General features: G+C 37.8%; 1 protein-coding gene across 1 annotated transcript in view; it reads right to left on the bottom strand.

Moving 5' to 3' along the window:
* samd10 (sterile alpha motif domain containing 10) overlaps positions 1-26,597 on the bottom strand; it is a 53,988-nt gene that overhangs the window by 13,994 nt on the left and 13,397 nt on the right. The window contains exons 2-3 of the mRNA XM_005801664.2: positions 11,159-11,343; positions 1,344-1,512 (exon numbers count right to left, since the gene is read on the bottom strand). Coding sequence (XP_005801721.1) covers positions 1,344-1,512; positions 11,159-11,343 — 354 coding nt within the window. The remainder of the gene's footprint in view (positions 1-1,343; positions 1,513-11,158; positions 11,344-26,597) is intronic.

Raw genomic sequence — 26,597 nt, 5'->3', positions numbered from 1 at the left:
CAAGTTAAAATTACATAACACACAGTCTGATAACCTAAGGCTTCACAAACAATGACAGCAGGAGTATTGAAAGGTAATTTTCTAAGGTCTGCAGACACAGACAGTTAACTTTTTTGATTTTTCGTAATACATATACACCACAAATGTAAATACAAACAACAAACTCCATTACTGTCCTCAGGCAGCTTGTGCCACTGTAACTGTGCCCTAACAAAGAGACTGAAATAGATACATTTACTTATGGGTCAGTGGTCTAATGTGGTACAGACACAGAATCTAGCACGGAGCTACTAATAGCTTACACAAAAGCCATGCGGGTTTAAGTAGAACACTTTTTGTGTGTAATTGTGTCATGATGACTCCAAAAACAAGAACTCATTTGGCAATTTAGCAAAAGAAAATAATAATAATAATAATAACATTAAGTAAAATGATGTGTCGCTGGCATTACAGAGCACATGAGAGCTGAGCTGCTTTCCTTGTCTCTTTTTCTACAAATTCTATAAACTGTATCCATGTCAGTGCAGTTTTGTCAAGCTTGTTAACCCTAAAGCAAATGTGTACATACAGCATGTGTCTGCTCAAAAGCCTACATGCAAATGTAGTCTGAGTGGTGAATGACCCTACGGCACCATTCAGCAATCTGTTCTCTGTGCAGCCATGAAATACCATTTGGCCTCTTAAGGTTTGAAAGAAATGTGTGTAAGTCTTGGATCTGGATCTGCTGGTGGTATGTTTTTAAATGTAGAGGTGCCTGCATGTGCTTTTGTAGGGATTTTATTTTGTAACAAATACACACTTATTACTCTGTTTTCTTTCTGCAGCTTTTTCTTTCTTCACCTAATATAGACTTTACCCTATAAGTCACCTCACAATGAAGACTTTAAATCTCAGTTGCAGATTTTTCAGTTTAAATCCCCTTCAAGCTGAAAATTTAAGCTGTAGGATAAGAAAAGACCCATGTGACACCTATTAGCATTTTAATGCATTCATTTGATGTGCCTTAATAGAAAAATACATCTAAACTGTGTATTAAAAAAAAACAAACTCTAAAGGTCATGGAATAACTTCTATGATAGTTTACTCTGAGGAACATTCAGAAGCAATATTCTGATAGAAATACAAATACCCAAAGGTAAAAGCGCTACACTAATTTGAAACATTTCTAGGGTTGTCGTGATACTATAATTTCAAACTTGATACAATACTAAGAAAAATACCAGATATTCAATAATATTTTGTGTACTGTAAATTTTTTGTACAGCCATACAATCACAGTTATTTAATGTCATTTAATGCGTTATAAAGAAGGTGTGCTTGCATCTTTCTGCAGTGTGTTGCACCTGTGATAGCGTGATGGGAGAAGGCCTCTACGTAGGTCAGGTAGTTGTGAGGACAGTGTTTCTTCAGCCACTTGCAGACATCCTGCTGAGTCCACAGCACCACAGGTTTGGACAAACAGGACAGCGTAGGACTGGTGTGATAGACGGTGAAGGCTTCACCTGGATGCAGCTGAAACAGAACAAAAAGGTATTTTATATCAGTCCTTGTAATGGGTATGACCAAGTGAATATGTTTGTATTTCAGTCTTCATATGAGATATGAAGACTGAAATACTTCTTTTTATCCCCAGATAAACTGCACATGCAGTAACTGATGTAGCTCATTTCACCTTGCAGGATTGTCACATTATGTTGAAATAAGATGAAGGAATGCATTCAAATACCACAATTTTAAAGAAAACTACTCCCAGTAGTATAAACCAGAGACAGGAAAATAGTAATAGGAAAACAATCATCTAATTGCCAACAAATTGTAATATTGACTGACATTTTTCCTTAACTCTACCAAACCAAAAATGTTTTTCCTGATTTATCTGCTTAAAAAAGTTGGTATAATTTGCTTTATACAGAACAAATTTAATCAACACAATTAGCTCACATGTAGCTTGATTCATTAGTGAGATTAAGGTTTGAAACCTTGTGAGCATAAACAGGCGAACAGATGTTGAGTTAAATTTGAATTAGCATCTTATGTTCACCTCACAACCCCTCATTAAGAGGAACACCGTATAAAAAAAACTGCTCATGGTGTTTCTTCTAAGATTTTTGTCTAATAGTTTCACTTTCATTTGTCTTTTTGCATTTCTTGTTTTCCGTTCACTAACCTACACAGACTTATAGCCAACACAGGCCTTCCTTTGCATGAGTCAATTGAAGGAAATTAATATGGATATTACAAAGTGACAACCGGCTCATAAGACCAGAAAACACAACAATCACCCTGTCCCCTCAGTTCTCATTAGAAGTTACTTACTCTCATAGCTAATCCATTCAATTATGTTCTGGCTGAGCTGACTCTAAAACAAAGACTTTGGCTTATTTTCAACGGAAAAGCACTGAACGGCTGCCAAATGTTGCACTCAATAGCTGACTGCATTTAATGAGATTAAGTATGCTGAAATGTCATATGCACAAATGCAACATAGACACACTTTCGAGAACAGAATGGTCAGCTTGCAGAAAAGCTGCACATCTCAATTTGGCTCTCATGCAGTAAACACTGTGTATTTGTATATGCAGCTTCAATTACTTTCTCTTTTAATAAGCTATCAAATCTTAAGGGCTGGTCAACCAAGTGTGATCTGCTTTATTGGACTTAATTGAAAACATCTACATTTCCCCTCTCCAGTGTGCCTGTTTTCCAATTACACACATATTTCTGAGCAAGTCAGCTTCAGAAAATTTACAGCTGAGCCCAGTCATTAGCTGGAATTGAGTTTGAGAAGATGTGGAACTGGTTTCTGCTCTGGATTATTAAATAAGATAAACAGAGGATAATTATTGCTTGTACAAGAGGAAACCAGAGAGTTATATTCTTTTCACATTGCAAATTACTAAAATTAACCAAATAACTGAACCCAATATGGAACCGTTTTATTCTCTCAGCATTCTAGAAAAATTCAAGCTGTCACCTAAAATCCTATTATTATATGTATGGATTAAGAATGAGGTGCCACTCAAGTTCATAATGGCAGACGAATAAATACTTTGGTAATATAGTACATAGGTGTAGTAATTTCATAGCAAATTTCAAATGGTTTACATTTGTTTTAGATCTGCTTGTACATATATAATGAAAATGTAGCAAATGGCATTCAGTGAAACAGACAGAAAAGGTGAGCGCATATAAAATAGGACAAAAAAGGGAGGGAATGCTGTGAGCTGTAGAGTTAGCTATGCTCTGAGTGTGAATAATGGCCTTCATCATCAAGAAGCCAGACAAGAGGGAAATGGAATAATAGTTCCCAATCATCCCTCTGTCTCTCTCTTTTTTCCATCCCTCACTCTTCTCGCTCCATTTGTTGGCCATCCATCAGACTGCATCTCCTCTGGCCAGATCCGTCTAGTCCCTGCTCACCCTTTGCTACCTCGCAGTTCCTCCTGAGACCTACTTCTGTCCAGCTGGAGGAGGTCCCTCATTTGTTACATATAGAAAAAAGACAGAAAGGATAGGGGCACGGCAGAGGCTGCATCTGCTGAGGCGGTCTATAAAATGTTGAGGATATGGACTGGGAAGAAAAAGGAAAAAAGCTGGCAGTTGCAAAAAAATACGAATCTATCTGGAGAAAGACAAACTCTTATGTGACAGGTTCTTATTCTGTTTTATTAATGTAACACTTTCTAACTAAGTTTATTTATATAATGCCAATCCATAGCAAATGTCTCAAGACATTATGCAATAAAAAAAAAATACAGCTTATGTACAGAAATAATCAATGAAACTTCATCAGACCATATATCTGAGATATTTTATCTCAAGCACGCTTTGTACAGCTAACGAAGCTCCTGATTGGTTGTAATAAGGTGTTAAATAACTTGAGACAATAATAATCATTAAAGTGTTGCTGTCCTGCTGAAAGTGAACTTCTCGTACCGCCCTCTATCTATCTTCCTATCAACTCTGTAATGAAGCATAAAGCTGCCAGCACCATTTTCATTCTAAAGATAAAGATAATGCAGTATTACTTTTACACAAATATATAGACGACTATGATGTCTGATTTCCTTCTCTGACTAAAGCACCTTACCCTAAGTGTTTACTGTTTCCTCTATATGGCTTGAGGGAAACTATAAATAGGATTTCTTATGGATTTCTTTTTACAAAAGCTTTCCTCTCGACACTCTTCCATAAAGGCCACATATATGGATCTCTCAGCACCCACAGCTGACAGATCCTCCCACCTGAGTTGTGGATTTCTGCATTTCCTCCATCGTGGGCCTTTCATCTGATCTCCCCACTCCATAAAATTCCCCCAAACTACACTGGCGTTTGAAGTTGTAACATGACAAAAATGTGAAATAGTTGAAAAGGTCTAACTGCTTCTTTTTTTTAAGGTACAGTATTACTGAAAGAATTACGAGTGAAATCCAGAAAGGAGAAAGTGTCAAGCTTTCAAAGTAGGAGTTGACTGATGTAGGTTGAAAACAAACATGGTTAGATAATTCTAAATGTTTAACTCATTGTGCTGTTTTAGAGACCAGACTATTTTGATTTCAAAAGAATCAGCCTGTAGCCCTCCGATAAATTCTGAATAAAAAATATGCAGGTTTATATATCAGTATTTCAGAGTATTTTTTGTGCATTTCAACCCATCCTTCCCTATATCAAACTCTGACTTTCTCAGTACTTTCCAATTGATCATTCTGTTTGTGTACTGAAACAGCATTTTTTGCCATTCACTGCTCCTTTTGATCTATCATGTCCCGTATCCTCCTCCACTCATTTCACATAAATCTCAGGCTCCTCCGCCTGACACTCTCACTCCACATCTTTTTTTTTCTTCCTTTTTCATCTTCTTGTCTGTTCGCTCTGTGCATTACCTTGACTTCTGTGAGCTTTGTCCTCCCTTAGTAATTTTGAGAGTGCACGTGTGTGTTTGCAGTGTCTTCATGTGTAGTTAATTAGGGATTAGCTGGAAGTCAAGAGAGCGTGGGGAATCTGCTAAATTCATTCTTTGCGACCAATAACACACCTCTTCTGATGGCTGCCTGTTAGACCCTGCATGAGATTGACGATAGATTCAATGCTAATCAGCAGTAAAAATTCTACAGTACAAGGATGAATAGATTGATTTTTTTTATGGTATGCATATCATGTACTGCCTCCTTACTTTCTCTCTCGGCTGTAAATCTTCTCTGGGTGTCACTTCATCCCTCAGCAGGATACTAAACACTCCTCTATCATCCCTGCAATCTGCTGTCTGACCAAACAACTCCTTCCCTTTCCCCAATCTTTGGTGCCCATCGAACTCTTGCTCTGCTGTCATTATAGAGTTGGATCTGCAATCTGTCTCTCTGATCCCAAAGACCCTGGCAGATCACGACATATGATCCAACATATCTCCGTCATCCTCCTCCCTCCTTCGTCCCTCTGTGCACAGAAACATTCCTCGGCCCCCTTTTCTTGGCAGTTTCGATTCCACCGTTTAGCACCCCGTTACTTCGACCTGCTCAGTCTAGTCTTGTGCCTTTGTTTAAGTGTGTCAGGGTGATTCCGTAAATGCTTCAGTGGCTTTTTGTCAAGTGTCTACTTGACTGTTCTTGTGTAAGTAACTTTGTGGAAGTGTGTGAACCGTCAACCTCGGCCAGCTTTTGTGCAGCTCTGTTTTTTGCCTGTCCCCAGGACTCTGAGTGTTTAAAAAGGTTTGCACTCATGCAAATATGAGCAGCCTCTCAGTGGGTGGACAAAGAGCCAGATGGGATTTTCGCAAAGCTCTCTATTTAGCATGAGTCAAACATGTGTCTTGAAGAGTGCAACACATCACTGAGTGCCAGGACAAGGACAATATACACTCAAGCACTTCTGGCTCTTTGCCCAGCAGCTCTTATTTTTTGTGTCTGTCTGTCTGTTTTCTGCACTTCATCATCACGGTTTTAAACAACCAAGGTGATCATTAGCTTCACAGAACTCGTCAGTCAGTCGACCACAAGGATCCCTGCAGGTGGCTGTGTGATTTCCAGGATTTTGTGACTCCATATGCAGACAAAATAATACAATACAAAACAACACTCTTTGGTGCAAATGCAGTAACTAAGTGACGGAATTTGTTATTATCAGTGGGATGTTTGCGATTATGTCAAAGGAAACACAGAAGCAGGAAACTATTAAAGTCTGTGGCTTATTTGGGCTTCGACAGACGAAGACAGAGCCAGAACTTTGGCAGGTAACAGGTAGGCTGAATGGAGAGTAGGGAGAATGCTTTGCTTTATCCCACTGAGACTTTAATCTCTGTCTGTCATGTCATAAGGGGAGCTGCAGCTGAGGCGCCGCAGTTGACGGCGCTGCAGAAAAAAATCTGTCAACAACTGGGAGCATAAGAAGAAATGTAGAAATAGTATGTTCCCATTTTAAATTTTAACTACTAAGTTTGGCTTTACGGGTCTATTTTTGCAAGTCGATTCCAACCATTTTGCAAAATGTTTTTTCTCTACTTATACTGAACCTTGCAAATGCTTGTAAGAAATGGAAGGGCTTTCAGACTTTACCTAGCTCCAAACCTAAACAAGAGAATATGCTCCTCAAAATCATGTGCTTCCATGTCATTAGAAAGGACAACAGTGGTGTGTATAAACCAGCCATAATAATATAAACTACTCTCATTCTGAGAAATGGCCCTCTGCTAAGAGAGAATCAGCATAAATACCATTACTTAAAGGTAAAATACAAAATAATACAAAACCCCACAAACATTGAAAATATTTATACTGAAAATGTATAACTGTGGTGAGAATACAGTAGACTAAAGATAATAAAGTAGACTAGAGATGACTAAAAGATGTAATCTCTAATAAAAAAAAAGGGCTGCAAATTACATGCGTGTGTGTTTTCTCCATTAATTCAATTCTTTGTGTCAGTGTCAGCTCAAAAGGTCAGCCACAGCACTGGGTAATGAGAAGGGAAAAATAATCACGAAGCAGTCTTTCTTATTCGCCCACCAAGGCAAAGCAAATTAGCGCACAAAGAAGGAGCTTTGCTTCCTGTAACAAGCTCAGTCCTGCTTCAGAGAAAAGGAGACTTCTTAAATTGTGTCTTTGTTATTCCACCTAGTCCCCGGTCTCATCTAAACGTTCACCCACAAGCTGTGTGGCAGACAGCAAAATGAGCCGCGCACAGAAAACCCTCCCTTAGCCCCCATCTGGTTATCCAAACAGCAGCCAAGGCACGAACGGCACAGAAGGTGCACCGATGAGACAGTACCTCATTATTTGGAAAAAATTCAGTAAGCAGAGAGGTCGGTGTATTGGTTCACATCCAGCAACCAAAACACAGTTAAACTTAAAGAGAATAATAAATAAGTTTGTTATTGGATCGTCTGGATAATTATAATTTGTTAAGCGTACACCTTCCTCCTATTTCTTCTAAATCACTGAAAACAGGATATATGGTTGCTAGTGACCATATGTGTCGCTACACTCTATTTGAACCAGTGACACTTAGAAGCTGTGGACATCTTTGATACTAACAATCATGTTTGTGCATGGATAAACACTAAAACTACCCACCTCTCCTTCCTCTGCCATCATTATCTCTCATCACCCCCTGACTGGGAGTTTGCACAGCGATGCATAACGTGCTTTATCAGCTTTGTTAAGCACATAAGAAGGATTCCCCAGGTCCTACCTTACATCCAGAAACTGAGCCGTGTTTTACTTAAACGGCTCCCTCATTAAGGCCTGTGTGTGCCCAGCCAGTTTAATGGAGAATAATCTAATCATCAGTCCTGAAAGGACCACATGCACACACAAGCAGTTAACACAATACGTGCGCACACATTTGCACCCCAATAAACACACATTTCTTATCATTACAGCTATATGAGCAGAGACTGTGGTATTTTGTAAATGCACGTAGAGCTGGACTCCACTCTCATTTGTTAAATAATGCAAAAAGAAGCTTGTCGCCACAAGGAAGTGATAAGCTTTAGTTCTCATGGTATAAAGGAGCTGTAATTATCCAAGCTTTGTGTAATCACACGGAAACAGCTCTTCACTCGTCTCTTATTAAGCCTTTTACAGCTTTTGCAGCTAAGAGGACTCTCTTTTATGAATTATTAAACAAACTGAGTACAGTGTGTATGTTTTACAGTCTCTCAATTACAAACTTTCTCAAAAAGCGGTCGGAAAATGAAAGAAAGGACATCCACGGGGCTATCTGCTCTCTGTCATTTAAATATTTAAATGGAACGAGGGAGTTGATTCACATGCCGTTTTAGGCGTGATGCATTCAATCCGCTCTAATATAGTCATTTTTCATTTTGATTCACTTCTCATTTGCTTTAGAAGGAAGAAAAGTTTCAATAAAGCACTGTTTCCAACTAAATGGTGCAGCGGCTGCCTGCATTGTATCGCTACGATGATAAGCCACTAAGTATTCCTCACATGCCTGACAGCACTCAAATGAGTTTTATATCTGGTGTTTAACCTCATTGCTTTTAGAACTTAAATCCCTGGTGAGAAACATTTATCTGTAAAATAAAGAAATATTTCAGACATAATTAACATTAAACATCATCTCTTACTTTCTGACTCACTTAGACCGCACAAGCACCATTACATCAGCACTTGTACGACTATTACATAACCCGTTCTTCTCTGGTGGTTCTACCACTGCAGAATCAACCAAGATCAGGCAGCAATATGCACAAGCTAAAGCTATTGTGCATTCTGTCAAGGCTGAGATTTGATCTGGGGAGGTGCAGGTCTGACACTGAACATTTTGGCCCATCTCCAATGACATCGCACAGGTAGATCTCTCAATTTGGTTTGAAACTGAACTAATAAGAAAATTTACTCCAGAAGGCTCCAGGTAAGACTTCAGAATCCCTGTCATTTGGTTAATAATTCTTAAAACTTGCAAAAGATAACAAAAACTAAGTCCTTAAATTCTATTTATTTTGGTGATTCAAGGTACTATTTTCTGTTACCTATTAGCACGGCTAAATTCACACAACAGGGAAATGCAACCCAAATTTTTTTTTTTTTGCCAATTATCCAAACCCGACTTTTTCATGATAGTTTGAACGACCCAGTTCCAACCGCTTCACCCCCCAAAGATATGATTTACTCCACTTTTACATGTGGTACTAAATCATATATGTATCTGAGAGTTTTCAGTGCATCAGTCAGAATGTTCATATCACATTTTGTCCAACTTTTATGTCATGAACATGAAACGTAGCATAATTTTTAACCAGAAGCAGCCAAATGGGATAAAACCGGATATAAACAATGACTGACGCAAGCAATGCAGATGCTTCTTTTTGCACTGTTATGATCTTGTGGCTATCCTGTTGTGCCACAACTTTAACATGTATCCACAATCTTGTGAGAATAAGCTAAATTTGTAGTTTTATGCGGCAGACTGTTATTATGGCTTTTGGTTTTCAGTGGTGTTAATATTCTGATCATTTTTTGATTTTTCATTATTATTGTAGTATTATCATCTTCTTAAGTTCATTCCTCCATGTGTTTAATTTCTTTCTTGTGTTCTGTTGGTTTAGACTCTTAAGTTGGTGTTAGGCTTTCTGCTCAGCACTTTCTCTCACCTGGTTTCCATGTCACTAACAACACCTTCACAGTATTTATGATCACTGTTTTGTCTCATTGCTGGTTTGAGTTCCTTTAGGTTCCTTTCAGTTTACTACTAATGAAATCTGTCTGTAATCACTTCAGTCTTGTATGCATTTGGGTCCTACTATAGCCACACATCAATACCCAGACATTCTGAAGTTTATCTCTGATCTGTAGTGCTAAAAACCAAGGAGACTTCTTGGCATTTTCCAGTGGCGGGCCGTGCATTTCACACCTAGGCCTTCAGTAGTGCTCCGTCTGAATCAATCCAACCCTCAATAACTATTTCATGGCTATAAAACAGCTGCAACACACATTAAAAAAAGCATCAAAAATAACCTGATAAAATTGCAATATTATTTACGAATATAGCAACATTTTACTCACCAAAAATCCTGATTATATGTACACAAAATCCATCCTCCTTTCTTTCCTCAAGAAGATTTCAATTACTCTGTTGTGCAGATTATCCGTGCGTTTCAGTTCCATGAAGAAGTCCTTTTCTATCGCCATCGAAGCTAATGCTGAAAGTCCAGCCTGCCCTGTCGTATTTCTGGCATAAGTTTTAGTTAGTAGACTGAAAGTGGCGGACAAATCCTTTTCCCGGTTGTGACAGGCTTGCTAGCTTCGGAGTTGCCCGACCTTGCTTAACAACGTCCAGCTTTTCTTGAAAAGTCCGTCTTGAAAATGGCTTTGACAGTAAATCTCCAACCAAATCCATTTCTTCTCCTCTTTCACCCATTGTGGGTTGACAAAACAGCTATTAAATCAATACAACAACATCTTTGCTTGTGCAGCTCGCTACAGATGCAGTTTGCTAGCTCTGGCTAGTACACGCTTTGACTATCCAATCAGAGCGTGTGAATACGCTGACGTTACGCCTGCTAGAGGGCCTTGGTGTCGCCAACTCAAAATCTGATTGGTTGAAGCAACAGTTTGATCGACATTTATTTTATGCTACAGGGCCCGCGGAACTGATTATGAAGGCCTCCAGGCAGATTTCTTTGACCCTGGCAACAAATAGTGGCTGAAATGTGATTGGTTAAATGCTTAAATATGAAAATACACTTCTGGAAGCAGCGCAACCAGGGAGCTAGCAATGAAAGGAAGCGGACAAACAATTTGGATTTATTTAATACATATTCATGGACAAAATATAATTAACATCAGTCTGTGATTCAGATATTTTTAAGCCAGCAGAGAAGGCCTTGCAGGCCCTAACGGCGCACCACTGGCATTTTCATTGAGAGAAAAATTTTTGTTTCTGATATTTAAATCGGGAATTACTGCATTGACTGTAGATACTGGAGTGGGATATGGAAGTGTATGTGAGCAGTGAGGTGCAAGAAGAAAAAGACGGTTGAGAATGTCAAACGTATTTCTGATAAGAGCACTTGATTACTTAAAGAGCACTTGATTACCGAAATATGTTTGACCTTATTTTCCAAGCAAAACCGCCACTTGGGGTTAGTTTCATGGACCGGATGCACTCAGTTTCTGCTCTGTTTGTGCAGAAATGCTTCTACCTGGATGCCCTCTGTGCCCGGCTGCTGGAGTAATTTGACGGTGCGCGTGTGCGCTGTCTTCTGGCCGCGGCCGTCGTGCCAGGTCAGGTTGCTGCCTCCGGCCCGACGCGGCAGCTGGTAGCTCAGCTCCTCAGCAGACACCGTGTGCTCCAGGGAGGCACGGCAAAAACTGAAGCTGGACGCCGCTGGTCAGGAGAGAAAGGGAGAATTTTAGCTAATCAGCTTTTTCTATCTTTGCTCACATAAAATCTTTACAATGAATGATATTGACATTTACTCTAATGTATGCACACTGCTTACCAACTCTAGATATGCTATAAACAGATGGCTGATGCAATGATGATTCTGGGAGATTGAGCTACTTCACTGTGATTTCTAATTATGCTGAGTGCATATTCAAAGAGGGAGCACATAATTTCTGGAAAAGTAACTCTCTTACCAGACTGGTTCCTGTTATATAACCTCTATATCATGAATATCTGGAATGTGTCTCACTCATCTTGCCCTCCGCTCTTCCTCTTCTCTGTCCTTCATTCACCCTCCTCTCTCAGGAATGTTGGATGGATGGACAGACGTGTTAGCTGTGACATGGCGAAGCAGCCAACTTGTCAGTTTAGGGTCAAAGTGCAGTTGAGTGAACGCCATGAGGCATCTTATGCACTCTGAATCAAAGCTGACCTGTGGTTTGTCATCTCTAGCGGAGCCATTATCCAACAGTGAAATGGAGTCGTAGGGCTTTTATTCCCCTAAGGGGTAATTTAATGCAATGTAATGTGAATTAAAGAGGAGGAGAAACATTACCTCAAGATCTTTGGGAATCTATTTAAACGTGTTAAATCACAAACGAGTTACTGTTAGGCCCAAAACTCATTTGTCAAGAGAACCAAAGATAAAACAGTGAATAGTAATAACATCTAGCATGAGTTGCAGTGTTATTTCATGCCTGGATGGATTGGCAAGAAGCCCATTTATTAGGGGTTAATAGCAACCCGATTGTGCCGCAGACAGCCAGTATCTGGTAAATCACTTATACATGGCTGCATTGTTCAAGAAAAGGCTCCATGGAGCAGAAATGATTAAAAATAATCAGTGGTTAAAACAGATACAGAAATAAAAAGTACATATTTGAGTACATGTAAAAGAGCAAATTGTATTTATCAAATAGTCATACAACCACATCATATCAAAGTATGAAACAAACAAATTGCAAACACCTGTTCTAGGTTTTATAAAGCAGGTATTTAATTTTAAAACACACTGTTTAGACACAACTAGACTCTTAAAAGCCTGTCTTTCCAAAGCAAGAAGGCATTACTCTATATGCATATAAATGGTTAATTAAATGAATTTATATCAAAAGCTTTTCCAGTCATAGCGACCGCTTACAGCACTTCAACCTAGAGCCACATTCACCTAATCACACTCATTCCTACATGAAGAACTTAGGGTAAAGTGCCTTGTCCAATGGGACTGCACATCGACATGTGACAGGAGGAAGCTGAAATCACACACACAACTTTCAAATCTTCCTACTGAGCCACAGTCGCCCCCACAGTCGAATAATGACATATCCTCCAGAACTGCACTGTGCCACAGACACAGTGTGTCTGTTGTTATGAACAGGGAATAGATTGTGTTCTTGACAACTCCCCCTCCCCCAAACTAAAGATTCTCTGCAAGAAGTTGAACATCTCCGTAAAAATAAACAGGTTAAGAGGGTAGATCCTTGTCACCCATCAAAGACAGTCACTATTGGAAATACTTTTTGTCTCAAAGGATTATATAGCACAGGAGACTTGGCTTCAAAAAACAAACACAACAGTGAGGGATTAGGACATAACAGTTTATGCCATGGTGACAACTCTAGTAGCGAGTCAGCAGAGATTTTATAGAAAGACTCCATCCATCCGTCCATCCATCCATCCATGAGGGGAATCCCAACGCTTTTCCTGATCAGCTGAGAAACCTAGTCCATCCTGCGTCTTCTTTTTTTTTCTCATTGTCTGAGCCAGGAGAAGGCTCAGACAGTGATGAATTTGATGGCAGCTTCTGTCTGAATGGATATCAGTATTTTTACTTAGCTTCCAATTAGCAGTGCAACATTAACTCCTGGATCCTTTTTGGGGGGAAAATTTAATGTTTTTGACACAAAGACCTACAGTAACTGAAGCCTAAGTTGCAGTTAATCTGCAGTTGGGATTAAAATGTGTTGCACGTAATGATGTAAATGTAAGAGTATAAATATACGTGAGTGTCGGTGTCTGCTTGAATCAAAGAAAAAAAAATTGCTGCTCAGAGCCAGAGCAGATATTTGAGCAACTGCACTACTTCATAGAAGAATTACATTTTTTTTTTTTAGAATTCATCAGCTATTCATCAATGTAGCAAAAAACAGAGCAATTTTAAATCCCTTTTGTAAGGTGAAAGTCTGCTAAGTTTTTATTGCTCTCATAGCATTTTTCCTGATATGCTCCCTATCAATGAAAAAATCACATAAATTGTACGTTCTGAACTCACGTTTGAGCTGGAAACACTGGAAACTAGTTGTTTTGGGGTTTTTGTCCTATGTGGCACATTGTGTTTTGATTTGAGGCCCAAGTTCATATTCTCACAGTAATGTTATTACTTTTCACCTGCTTTCAGATCAGTTCTGCACTGTCTTCTGCATGCTTTCTTTAACACTTCTTTTTTCACAGATTTCTCGATTACAGGCCTGAAAATTGGAATGAATAAAACGAATGTGAGCTACAAGCCTGAACAAAATTGAAATGGATAAGTGTTGTAAAAACAATATACGACATTTTGACTGCACCTCAGCTGGTTGAGAAAATGCAGGAGATGATTTCAGTTTATTACGAGTCTGTAAGTAACTGCAGACTCACAGCATATTCAAAGCAGCATCCAATTCTTTTGTGTTAATTGAACTACCTTTTCAAATCTTGTCAGCTCATGTGAATATGGTTATTGAGACAAAAGGAGATTTGCTGATTATAGAACTAAAAGTGGAACAAGGCGTAACAAATGTCATTTTCATTTCTTTCTGATGTAAAAAAAAATCTTTATAAGAGAACAATGTAAGACAAAGCTTTCAGGCGAGCGGGAGAAACTTAATTTCATTTTCCCCAGTGCATTTTTACTCTCTCAACAACAATGCGAGTTAAATTTAAGACTCTTCTGGACTTTATATAAACAAAAAGAAGGTGTGCTGGTTAAAATAAGCTCAGAAATTCAAAACAAATTCATTGATCGTCTATTTCTGATTATTCTAGCAGGATCTCAGGGAGGTTGGTGTCTATTTCCAGTGGTCATTGGGCAAGAGTACACCGAGTCACCAGTCCATAACAGGACAACACACACATACACACACACCACCTACCTAAGGACAACTTAGAGGGACTAATTAACATTCTTGTTTTTGGACTGCAGGAGAAAACTGGAGTACCTGGACAGAACCCACACATTCACATGTAAACTTCATGGAGAAATTCACAGGATTTTCTTGCTACAAAGAAAGAGTGCAGCCCACTGTAAAACACACAGAAAACTTTTGTTTGTAGAAATTATCAAAGGTCAATTTTTATGACCATTCCCCTCAGGAAAGAAAAGCTTCAAACCAATATCATTTATGCTATTGACTATTGAATATACATTTCTAACTGTGCAAGATGGTTATATTTGCAGACAGAACTGGTAAAAAAGTATATGGAAATGTAACTTCATCCATCAAGGGAAAAACAATTCTTCTGATTTTATTTCACAATTTAACAGCAGAGCACTGAAACCTGTTGGAAGACAGCTGATGTTTGAGGAGAAACACCTGGCTGCAGCTGAGAAGAGTGAAGACAAAAACACGTTTTCTTAGCGTACAAGGCTGCTCGAGTGAACAACGATGAATACTGAGTTCTCATACCTGTGATGCAGGAAGGAACAAGGGGGAAGAAAGGGAATATATATAAAAAAAAAACCCTGTCAGGAATCAGTGAAGTGTAACCTTGTCCAGCCTATCTCCGTCCATTTATTTCTTACTCTGCAGAGATGTGCATCATTCCCGACTTCCTTTTTCTGCATGTTTCAGCCTCGCTGTCTTATGCGGTGTACTCCTTTTTTCATTATCTTATTTTTTTTTTTCTTCTTGTAATCTTTTTGCATTTCTCTGTCTTTTTATTGTCGTCACGTCCTTGGGGTCGTCGGGATCAACCAGGGCCCAACTCAGATATAATTACTGCCAGTCAGCCTAACGGCAGGAGACAGGAGGAAGGAACATGGAAAACTAAGCGCCTTAAAACCCTAAAGACCTGCCAATCTCTCGGAAAGAGACAAGAGGAAGCAGAGAAGCGAGAGCGAGACTGACAAGGAGAAAGAGGGAGTTGAGCTGTAAATTAGTCCTGGATTCCTGTAAACCTACCTTGACTGTATCAAGGTAAAAAGATCTCAGGAGGAAGAGACGTTAATGTTACAAGCCAAAACTTTGCTGCTAATAAACAATGATTCCACACTTGATAGACATAACCTTTAAAATGAAGAATTGCTGGATTATGACCTCTCTCATCTATTAGAATCTAAATCTCTCCACAGTGCTGGACTCCCTCTCCTAACGCAGTCATAAAAATGAAGGCAAAGCACTCATTCTGCAGTCTTTAATGGACTTAGTTGGCTTAACCTTCTGGCACAAGATACCAAAGAGAATTTAAGATCAGCCAAAGATAATTAAATATCCACACACTCAAACTAATGTCCCCTTTGAAGCGGCATGGCAGCGAGACTGAAAGCTTTAAGAAAATGGGACTGACGTTTATTTAGGTTCTGCTAAATCTCGTTATATCTTTGTGATTTCAATCAGATTTAGGAGTTATCTCTCACCTTTCCTCGTCTGCCAGAACGTGTGCACGATGAGCCTGGACAACTGCCAAGTCCCCACTGCCCTATTTGTCACTATCTAGTGTTGTATTATCTCTCAGTACCCTTGTGAGTGACTTTTATCACCTCCACCCAAGAGAGGGGGCGGTAGGACGAGGGATGATGGAGAGTAAACGATGGGAGTTAGAATGTAATGTTTTAATAAAAAAGAAAACTATACTAGTAAAATGAGGATTCTTTTTAACTGCGTACAATTAAATTGCCGTGCTTAGATAAAAAAAGAGGGGAAAAAAAGAGGACTGCTCAGAGTTCCTTTCATAATAATTTCATGCAGTGTTTTTTATTGAAATTCTCAGTATATTAAAATTTATGTTTGTTATAATTTTATTGAATTTATCAACACTCCAGCACTAAGAGACGGGTCATTTAGACCCCATGAGTTTTCTACTCTGTGTGGTGTGGTCGCATCGACTCCATGTGCGCTTTTATGAGATTTTTGTGTGTGTGTGTGTGGTTTCGAAAAGTGACAGTCTGACGGGACAACTGCCCACTTCCCGCTGTCCGGCCGTGATATTTGCCGCACACCTCCTGAGTGTCATGCTAAGACCACAGCAATGTTAAAATGCTGACCTACAAGTCTCAGTTCTACTGGGGTGTCCAACTTCAGTCCTCGAGAGTTGCTGTGCTCCATATTTCAGATGTGACTGTTCCAACAAGCCAAAAGTAATGTCTGAATTACTTCCTCAGAATATCAACTATTTCTGCAGAAGCCTGGTTCATTTCATTAAGGTGCATTGAACTTGGAACACTGCAGGACACCGGCTCTTTAGGAATGGAGTTGGACATCCATTGGCTGGAGGCCAAAAAAGCACTGAAATTTCCATCTTATGATTTTTTTAATGGATTTGCATTTATCTGTGAGTTCTCTGTCAATAACCCAGCACTTTCTTTAGATTTTTTTTACACAATGGAATAAGGATTTAGGTCCAGAAACCCCCAATTTTTTTTGCTGTACTCGATTTTCTCTAATGCATATTTTGATGTCTCAGAATCAGGTATGGAACATTTATCAGAATCAAGACATTCCAAGGTTTTAAAAAGTTATAGCTTCAAAACCATTAAAATGCTACAACTTACTGTTCTTACAGTTTATGAAGGCCACTACACAGACTCTCACTAGCAAGAACAAACTTGTCTGCCTACAGATTTTTCTTGTATTGAAGAACAGTGTTTTTAAAACAATCACTGCCATGGTGTCCAAACTAAAGGAGTATCACTCTTTTCTTATTAAATCAAACTTCAGTTGTAAAGGTTTGAGTGACACGTCTGTTAAGCAGCTCACTGCTAGCTTCCTGAGGAGATAGCCTGACTTATTTACTAGATATTTAATACACATTTTTAAATCCTCAATGTTAGCAGGTCTGTATTCTGAATTTAATTTTAAAATGTAAATGTAAAAAAAATATTTTTTTAAATGTAAAAGTTAATATAACAATCAATTCATGTAAGAAGTAGGATTTTTATGACTATATGTGTTAAATAACTAATTTTAGAAGCAATATGAATGATTATTGATTTTCGGTTTTAATTAGAAACTATTAGATAATGTTAAACATTTCAGTTTAGACATTTTGTACAAATACTGTAAAAATGTGCCGTTTTTTTACTCAACGTTATTAGACCATGTAAATTCAAATCTCACATTGCCCTTTGTCTACTAAGGAAGAGATTCAACCATATTCTATACTTTTCCACACTTTCAAAGACTTCATAGGATCCCTGGCAGTTGGAACAAGACGTGCCAAAAACCAAGGGCAAAGTGTCATAGAAAGCTTTACATGAGCGTACAGAGGGTAGGTAGGTCAAAGCGACTCAGCCCAGTGAAGTGTAACCTCATATCACCTCCTCTTGACTGAACAACCTATCTGCTGTGCAGGAAGGATAGTTAAATCTCAGAGGTATTCCCTTTTGAAAAGGTAATTAAGATGTTAGGTACGGCACCCTGGAAGGTCGTTTCGAGCCAAATCCCAGAGTAGATTAACATGGCATCGTCCAGCATTACTCATTTGACTCCAAAGAGTGTCTAAAATGGTCTATTTTTGCTGTGTAGGCTCTTTTGCAGAAGCCTGATTCTTTTTTCTTTGATAACGCTGGCATCAACCTAGCAGTTCATATTAACTTTACCCTCTTGCATTGAGAGGAAGGCAGTTGGTCTATCCACCTTATTTTGGGCAACATGCAGAGGATACCATGGTGCATTTCAGCTGCTTGATATGGGTATTTACTTGCTCCAACACCCCAGTAATAAAAGCATTCTATTTGCAGTATAAGTAATACATAAATATGTACAGTCACCCTGTAATCTTCCAGAGTGTGAAACATCATAATGCAGTCATTTAATGCTTGTGTAACACATTGCGCTTGGTGTCCCAACTACTGCTTTGAGCACACTAATATTTATGCATGCTGCTGGTAAAGTAAGTGGACCTTTCAACACTTCTAGTCCACTAGAACCCAGTTTGAACCCAATGAATAAACCTTGCAGACCAGAATACCAGAATATGTTTAGAGCTTCGAATATACTCAAGAACCCCGTGATGGTTCACATTATGCACTGCAGTCTATTATCCACTCTGACAGGGCGCGTTCGCTGAGGATGGGGCTAAGGTTTACCTTTCACTAACTATCAGTGTCACGAAAGCAAGTAAATAATGGGATGATAGTAAACAAGCACAGATTCAACTCTCATCGTGGCACAGCATGCACAAACGCAAGCTAAATTCCCTCATACCACTAAGAATGAAGGTCAGCATTGCCATACATGCATTACTGTGAGTGCCAAGTCGCACAGTCGTACATCTGTGGAGTTTCTATCAGCATTCATCCAGGCTATTGAGGCTGAACAAAGCTACAGAGAGAATGCCGTGTGGATGGAGAGCAAATCCAGGAATCAAATCACAGGGCAGCCATGCCTCAGGATGCACAGAGCTGCCCAGCACACAGGTGGGGATGGCATTTTGTTTATGATTCTACAAACTGAGCAGAAGCACTTTCCTGGGAGAACGTAACCCTGCTGACATGATAAATGCCAGTTTCCTCTCTGTACGCATGGCTGTGAAGGAAAACAAGTCTGGAAGACCAAGCACATTCACAAAGTCAGACAGAACTATTGATCAGGTATTGATGTGTCACAGAGAGAAGACAAGGTGGATAAACAGTGTCTCTTCCACACAAGCAGTGGTAAAATCTCTTATTTAAAATAAATATGACTTCATTTCTTTCTTTTTTTTCACAACTCAAAATACCCCTGAAAAGAAGAGTAAGCATAGTATAGAGGTGGGACATTTTAACACTTACTGAAAGAATGTGGAAAGGAAACCTTAGAGCTCAGAGAGTAATGCAGAAAATAATCATAAAATAGGTGCAGAATAAGCCAGAATAAATTGAACAGACCAAAAGGTGCAGAACATTAAGATTAAGAAAAGGTTAACAATAATTTAAAGTAATCAGACGCAGTGTTTTTCACCGTCTCCCCTTCACAGCCAAAGCCCTCATATGATGACACGGGAGGACAGATTAGATCTCTTTGCCTATCAATAATCCAGAGTGAATGTCAAAGAGGAAGGGAGAGGAAGGACACAGAGAAGGAGGATATGAATCTAAGTAATAGGATATGAGGTAAAGTTTGATAAAATCAGGGAAGGATATAAACGAGTCCATCTGAATTAACAGAAGTTACCTGATTTTGAGGTTTAAATCTTGAACATAGCTCTGTGCGTCTGATACAAACGCTCCTGTAATCATGCCCTCATCAGATCAGATGAAACACACTGTTCTGCACAGAAATATAATGTGTTCACTACAGCTTGATAGGGGATGATAATGCATTGTATGTGGACTGTTCAGGTGTGAAAAGGAAGAAAAAAAATTCTCATCAGTATGTTAGCACTATTTTGGTCTTTTGTTGTTGCTTGGAGAAAGTACAGAAAATATCAGAATTTACCTGCACTTTACTTTTTAAACGCATTGCTATTTTTCTTCTTCTATTTATAAAATAATGATTGTTTTCTATATCTGCTGTGATCTTGCCACCACCCTTTGAATGAAAGAGGGTAGTCAGCCTAGTCACAAAAATCCAGGCAGCATACCTGTCATTTATACCAAACAGGTATAAATGATGAGACAGGAAGACTTAAAGCAATGAATAAAGAGTGTTGCTCTGGTACATTTTACCTGAACAACACTAAGGTAAAGAGTACTCCGGCTAATCATTTGTTCTACAAAAACTATTATATCCATGGCAAGGGCATAGTGTAACTAATGCAGTAGTTGAAAATTAATATCTATAGATTTTTAATAATTTTTAAATGCTGTGCAAACATTTGTCATCCATGTACTCCAAATACACAGAAGAGCTGGATTGCAGAAAATTGATAAATGGAAACAACATTGTTGAAAGAAAAAGTGACACCTGCTTTCTTGCTAAAGCTATGTACTATATTGGGGGTATCCAATGCACGGCTCAGGGGCCATGTGCGGATCTTAAATATATACCATGGGCCCCAACTGGAATGGTAAAAATATGGCCCTATAGGACAGGAAACTGATGCAGACTTGGGTCCATCAAGATCTGCTTTTAAATAATTCATTAAACTAGGCTAAATAAGGAAGGTGTTCTCAAAGAAAGATAAATCCTGTTCTTGTTACTGAAAACAGAAAAGTTGTCCTTGTCTAAAAAAATACAAAACACAATTAGAAAACTGTATGCCTTTCTTTAGTAACAGAAAAGTTCAAAATTCATTATGTTTCGGAATTTACAATGATTTAAAGATCTCTTGTCTTCCAAACACAAACTATTTTATTCAATCCAATAAATTTTATTTATTGTTAAGCAGATATGTATTTTTTATTTATATGCTTTTCATTTATTTGTTTTTGCTGTTTACTTTGAGCTGAATGATTTTGGCCCATGTGACAAAATGCTTGGACACCACAGGGACACCATGTTGTTTTTGCGAAACCAAATTTTCTTTTAGAGTTTGCAAGGAGATTTTAACTAACTTACAGCCTCAAAACCTGGATATGAATCTGCAATATAAACTTTTGAATATACTTTTAAATATAATTGACTATAAAATGCAATCTCACTTGTACGTACGGTGTTTTGCATAACTCTTTAAATTTTTCTTAGTCTTTAATATTTTCCTTCCTACAATACACCTCCATCTTTTAGTAGGTCGCTACTCCAGACACGTTGTTGTTTAAAGATTATCTCATTAATATTTCATTGGAAATTTTATTGAGGTAAACAAGATATTTGCTAAGATGGGTTTTGTGATATCTACACATATTACAAAGAATACTAATTAGGAAACGATTCCAGATCAAAACTGGAAATGGGAGAACTGTCCAAATTCTGATTTATGAGGCAAAAGTAAAAGCAGCACAATCCCATGTATACAATGTTTTTTGTTTTTTTCCAGAGGTGTTACGATTTAAGCACTGCTACACCTTTGCACCACTTGCTCTATGTTAGCTTTACCCAGACATTGTACTCACATTCACACACCGATGAGCAACACAAGCTCCATTAGGCAGCTATATGCATAATGAATGATGCAGTCAGAATGGTGGATGTCAAAAAAAAGAAGAAAAAAAACCCTGGCATGAATGCTTTTCTAATGAAGAGTTAAGTACTATTTCTTTCACCGCATATAACATGTATGTATGTTTGCATCATCTTTTCCATAAAGTGTTAAATAATTAAATAACATAGCGCTCTTACTGTGAAAGTAATCGGGAGATCATTCGGGTTGCATACAAATGTTACTGTTATGATTCACCTCACATAAAAATCATCATCAAACTTTATCCAAATTAGTTTGATTGTCACATTGGGATGAATTAGAATAAATGGGGCACAGCATGAAAAAGGGGAAAATTACACAGAAAGGTCAAGTAAGTAGGGAACAACTTCATATACATGCAAAGTACGAGCACATCGCTCATGTAAGCAGAGGAAGCAGCAGCAGCGATAAAATGAGATACATGGATTGAAAACGTTCCGACCACTTTACTACTTGATTCTTTTTCCTCTGATGAAATGAGCTGTGGATATTTCTTTCACAGGTTAGTCTCACATATTAAAAATGTCACAATATGAGTAAAGTGTTGATGCAAGCAGCAAATCTGTCTTTCCATTGAGGGCAAAAAAACAAAAATGAGAAGATTTCAAGTTTAGTCTGCAATTTCCTGCTTTATAATATTTAAAAATGTGCACATATCAATAATTGGAGCAATAACTAAAAAGGCGAGGAGTGTGACAGAAAAGGCTGGACAAGGACCCCAGGCTGCTGCCATTTATAGTGTCAAATTGTAAAACTGCAGTAAAAATGATTGCATTATTCATTCATTTGAAGTTGTTTCTAAATATATTTAATGGGGAAGTAAATCATGTATTCATTATTTTAACATATTTTTAACTGATCAGTTCAAAATCTTTATAGTGTTTAAATGAACTCCACCAAATGTCCTTAGACTAAATACTGCATATTATTCAGACTATGGCTTCCGGAACTACAATACTGGTCTATGTAAATGCATTCTTCATATTTGTTGATCTTTGGAGAAAGATAAATAAATCCAGTTCTAAAACTCTAATTATTGCAGATTCGTTTCCAGAAGGAAAGTTCACTGCTTCAAAAGTTTTAGATAGAAATGTTTGCCATTATGTTGTGTTGAATACCAGTCGATTCAGCTGTCAAATCATAATAATAAATTCCCCAGTCCTTCAATGTTGCAACTGCTTTCATTTAAAATGTCACCATTTGTTCAGTTTTTCTGACACAGAATGTTCCTGTGCAAACCTCTAAACCAGACTGACATTTTAAGGTTGTTGTCCAATGCTGTTCTTGTGAAGGGCACCACAGTAAATGTGACAGGATAATTTGGTTTCCTAAAGGTCTAAAGTAGTCCCTGTCCACCCTAACCCAGCACCAAGTCATCTTTTCATTTCAAGAGCAATTTAAGTCGACCACTCGGAACGACGAGCAAACACACCAGATGGTCTACTAATGAGCTTTATAGTGTTCCGCATCGTGAAACAGATTTTATCATTAGCTTCTTATAAAAAAGAAAAGGATTCAACAAGACTTCACACACGCAGCTGCAAGTTTTTGTTTTCCGGCTCATACATAAGTATTTAAGCCCTTTGAACTTGTCCACATTTTTTGCCACAATAAAACTAAAAATGTTAATATATTTTTGTTAGAATTCTTTATGATGAACACAGAGCTGTGAACAATTTTAAAGCATGGTGAAAAGGTTTTTACTATAAAAAATGCAACAATTTAGCAAAATTGCTCAAGCTTAGTCTCTATCTGACTAAGCTTGAGTTCAGGTCAATATTCAAGATCTGCATGGTTTGTACCAAAATGTATTTCCTCTTCCTACTTTTTTATTAAGTCGCTCAGGGATCTGCAACCACAGACCTCAGGGATCTGTGGTTGCAGATCAGAGATTTGCAACTTGTGGCTCTGGATCTGCGTAACTGGCTAAAATAAATAAAGAACCTATTAATGTTTTCAACGTAGATAAAATGAAAAATGCATTTTTGCTTTGCCTTTTTTCAGTATGTGAAACCTATGTGCTTTTTTTAAACATGATTTTGAATTAATAACATAACTTAGTTATTGTGCTAATTTGGGCATATTTACAGTATAATAAATTGCAGTAATGTTGATGCAATGTCCTAATCAAATAAAAGAACATAAAGAAAATGAATACCTCCTCTTTTTTAGAAAATATTTATGTTTTTCTTTAGTCTACAACCTAAAAAATGAAATAAAATGTTGGTTCTTTAAAACTGACAATAACGGTGCCATCAAAATAACTTGTGGATTGTGTTTTATGATTTAGGCCAATGCAGATTTCTTTTGGGAAAAACATTTGAAAACCATGAGTCCTTCACTCTTCACTTCACAACTATGCACTACTTTGTGATTTAATATGACAAAATGTAAAAAATTCAAGCATGAATAATTTCACAACCACTGTGGATTGTTCTTTCAGTGATGCATTCAGAAAACTATTCAGGAGATATCCGCATCTTTTTTCCTGCTTTCCATAAGGAAATCCCTTCCACTGTCACTTGTAAATCCGTTTAGAGATCCCAACTGATCCATAAAGATAACAGTTAACCACACTTGTATTTAAAAATTGCATCTAGTCTATAAATCAATGAAGCGCCCTCACCCCGTAGCCTGATGAGAGAAAATGAAGAGGAAGGGTTCAGCGGTCAATAAATTATTGAGTGTCCCTAAACCATGGGAGTCACGCGAGTAGTCCACTGTGTTAGCTAATGTATCTCAGCGCTCGTAGATCTTTGTAATAAATTAGAAAAGAAATATCTAAGCAGTGAAGCGTTACTAAAGTAAGCAGTCAACATTCTGTGGCTCATATATTAGTATTACTAAACACAGAGACATTTCCATAAACCGAATAACCATTGTGGGGCTTATCTGAAAAATTGTTCTATTTCTAAAATAAAATCAGGAAGACAAAAATTAAAATCTGGAAAAAAATGTGGAAATAGGCTTATGGCAGGAATACTAAACTAAAGGGAGAAAAAGATAAAAGTTAATGCTCGACAGGAGCTGAGAAGTAAACAAAGAGAAAAAGCACATTGCAGAGAGAAGGTAAATGGGTCATCTGTGAGGGAGATACAAAGAAATACAAAGAAAACACACACACAAAAAACTGAAAGTAGTGAATTAATTTGGAAATTTATATGAATAACAGATTTGAAGGCTGCAGTAGTACGGTCTGAAGTGATCAAGACAGCCGTGTTTCTTTTTTTTCCTTTAAAGGAGGGTAAGGAAGAAAAAGAAAGAAACCAGAAAAACCAGAAATGAAGGGGAAAAGAATGCAAAAAAACGTGTGAAGGGAGGCCACACAGGCACGCTCAGGCAATGCTGCTGATACAGGTGAGAGGGAGAATATCAGCAGTGCCACTGGCATAAACAATCAATGTATGAAATTACTCTGCTCTATCTCCGCTCTGCATATAATTTTAGCAAGCGATGCAATTAAATCCAGGATTTCATAGCCTCAGCTCTTCTCTAAATGGAATCATTAGGCAAAATGAACTTTTACAATGTATTTAGCTATAAACCTTTTTTTTTTTAACTCACTAAAAGTAATATTAGGAAGGAAGGAAAACAGATATTTCTGTTCTTTATTTATATGTTTTTTATTTTGCATTTTTCCAGGGTTGTCTGGATGAACACTTCAGGTTTCAGACTTGTTGGTAAATAATTTCCTATAGCTCCCAAAGATCCATCACATTTTAAGACCTGCTTCTGATGCCCATCAAAACACCTGGCACATGTTTTTTTTTTCTTTTCCCGATGCTACAAATCCATCTGAATGTGATTTAATGTTCCACTTTTCATTTATTTCCTGGGTTTCTCCCAGCAACTCCCTCTAATTTCCATGGTCATTAATCTTTATTATATTGTTTACAAAGAATAAACTTCAGTTATTGAATCATAAATTTCATTTGCTGCCTGACATTACTCAGGTTTCCAAAACTGTTTTAAGCAAATCAGCATAAATCACAACATAAATCTTTATATTTTTCACTCAATTAAACGTGTGAAATGTTTAGGTTAGTCTCAAAAACAGAGCAAAGGATGACAGAGGCTGGCAAATTGTCTGTCCACACAAGGCAAAATCTGCTGCACATGACGTAGTGTCTCATGGAAATTAAGGACATGTAGGTGCTGAAACAATACAGGATTGTGCAAAATAAGGTGTTTGGCATAGTACGTCAGCTAACTTCATATCCCCCATTCTGGAGGCAACAACAAAGGGATTTTTTCATGGAAGATTAAGTTAATCAGAGAAAGAGAGATGAGGTAAAACATTGTGGCATCCTCAGTCACAAACTGGGATGATTCAATGGAAGAATTAAGAAGACAAAACCAATCTGGTAATGTTATCGCTGTTACTCTTACTGTCAAATTTGTTGAAGGTTTACTGTTGCATCTGCTTCATCAAAGAACACCCATAGAGCATTTAATAGAAACAAACGGGATGTTTGTTTTAGAAAGGTAAATTGCTTATTATTATCTAAGTCCATGCTTAGGTAATAATAAGCACAATCCAAAGTGCTTAGATAATAATAAGCATGGGCTTATTATTATTTTTTGAAGATTATCATCTTCAAAGATTTCTACAGTAACAGCTGTATTTTCCTATGCGTAGGTTACTAACACATTTACTTTCCAATTAGACGTAATCTAGATTTGTGGTTTTCTGACATTAGGAAGTAGTTCTCTATATCCATGTATGAAATGTTAGGCAGCCAAGGCACTTATAGCACTTTCATGAGGTATACTTAAAGTCTACCGATTAAATGTATTTCTAAACTCTTTGATCTTCCTTTAATTGCAGTTTTTAATACTAGTTTTCACCAACATTCCTGCATGAGTCGCCATAAAAGCTCTTATTTTGTCGTCATTGCAAACACCCTACAGGCAATGCAATATGAATCCTAAGTGTTGTAAAAACTTCAGTACAT

The sequence above is a fragment of the Xiphophorus maculatus genome, chromosome 1 (genome assembly GCF_002775205.1).
Source record: "Xiphophorus maculatus strain JP 163 A chromosome 1, X_maculatus-5.0-male, whole genome shotgun sequence".
NCBI classification, from domain to species: Eukaryota; Metazoa; Chordata; class Actinopteri; order Cyprinodontiformes; family Poeciliidae; genus Xiphophorus; species Xiphophorus maculatus.
The sequence above is the reverse complement of the archived record's forward strand: the minus strand, read 5'-3'. Positions and strand labels throughout refer to the sequence as shown.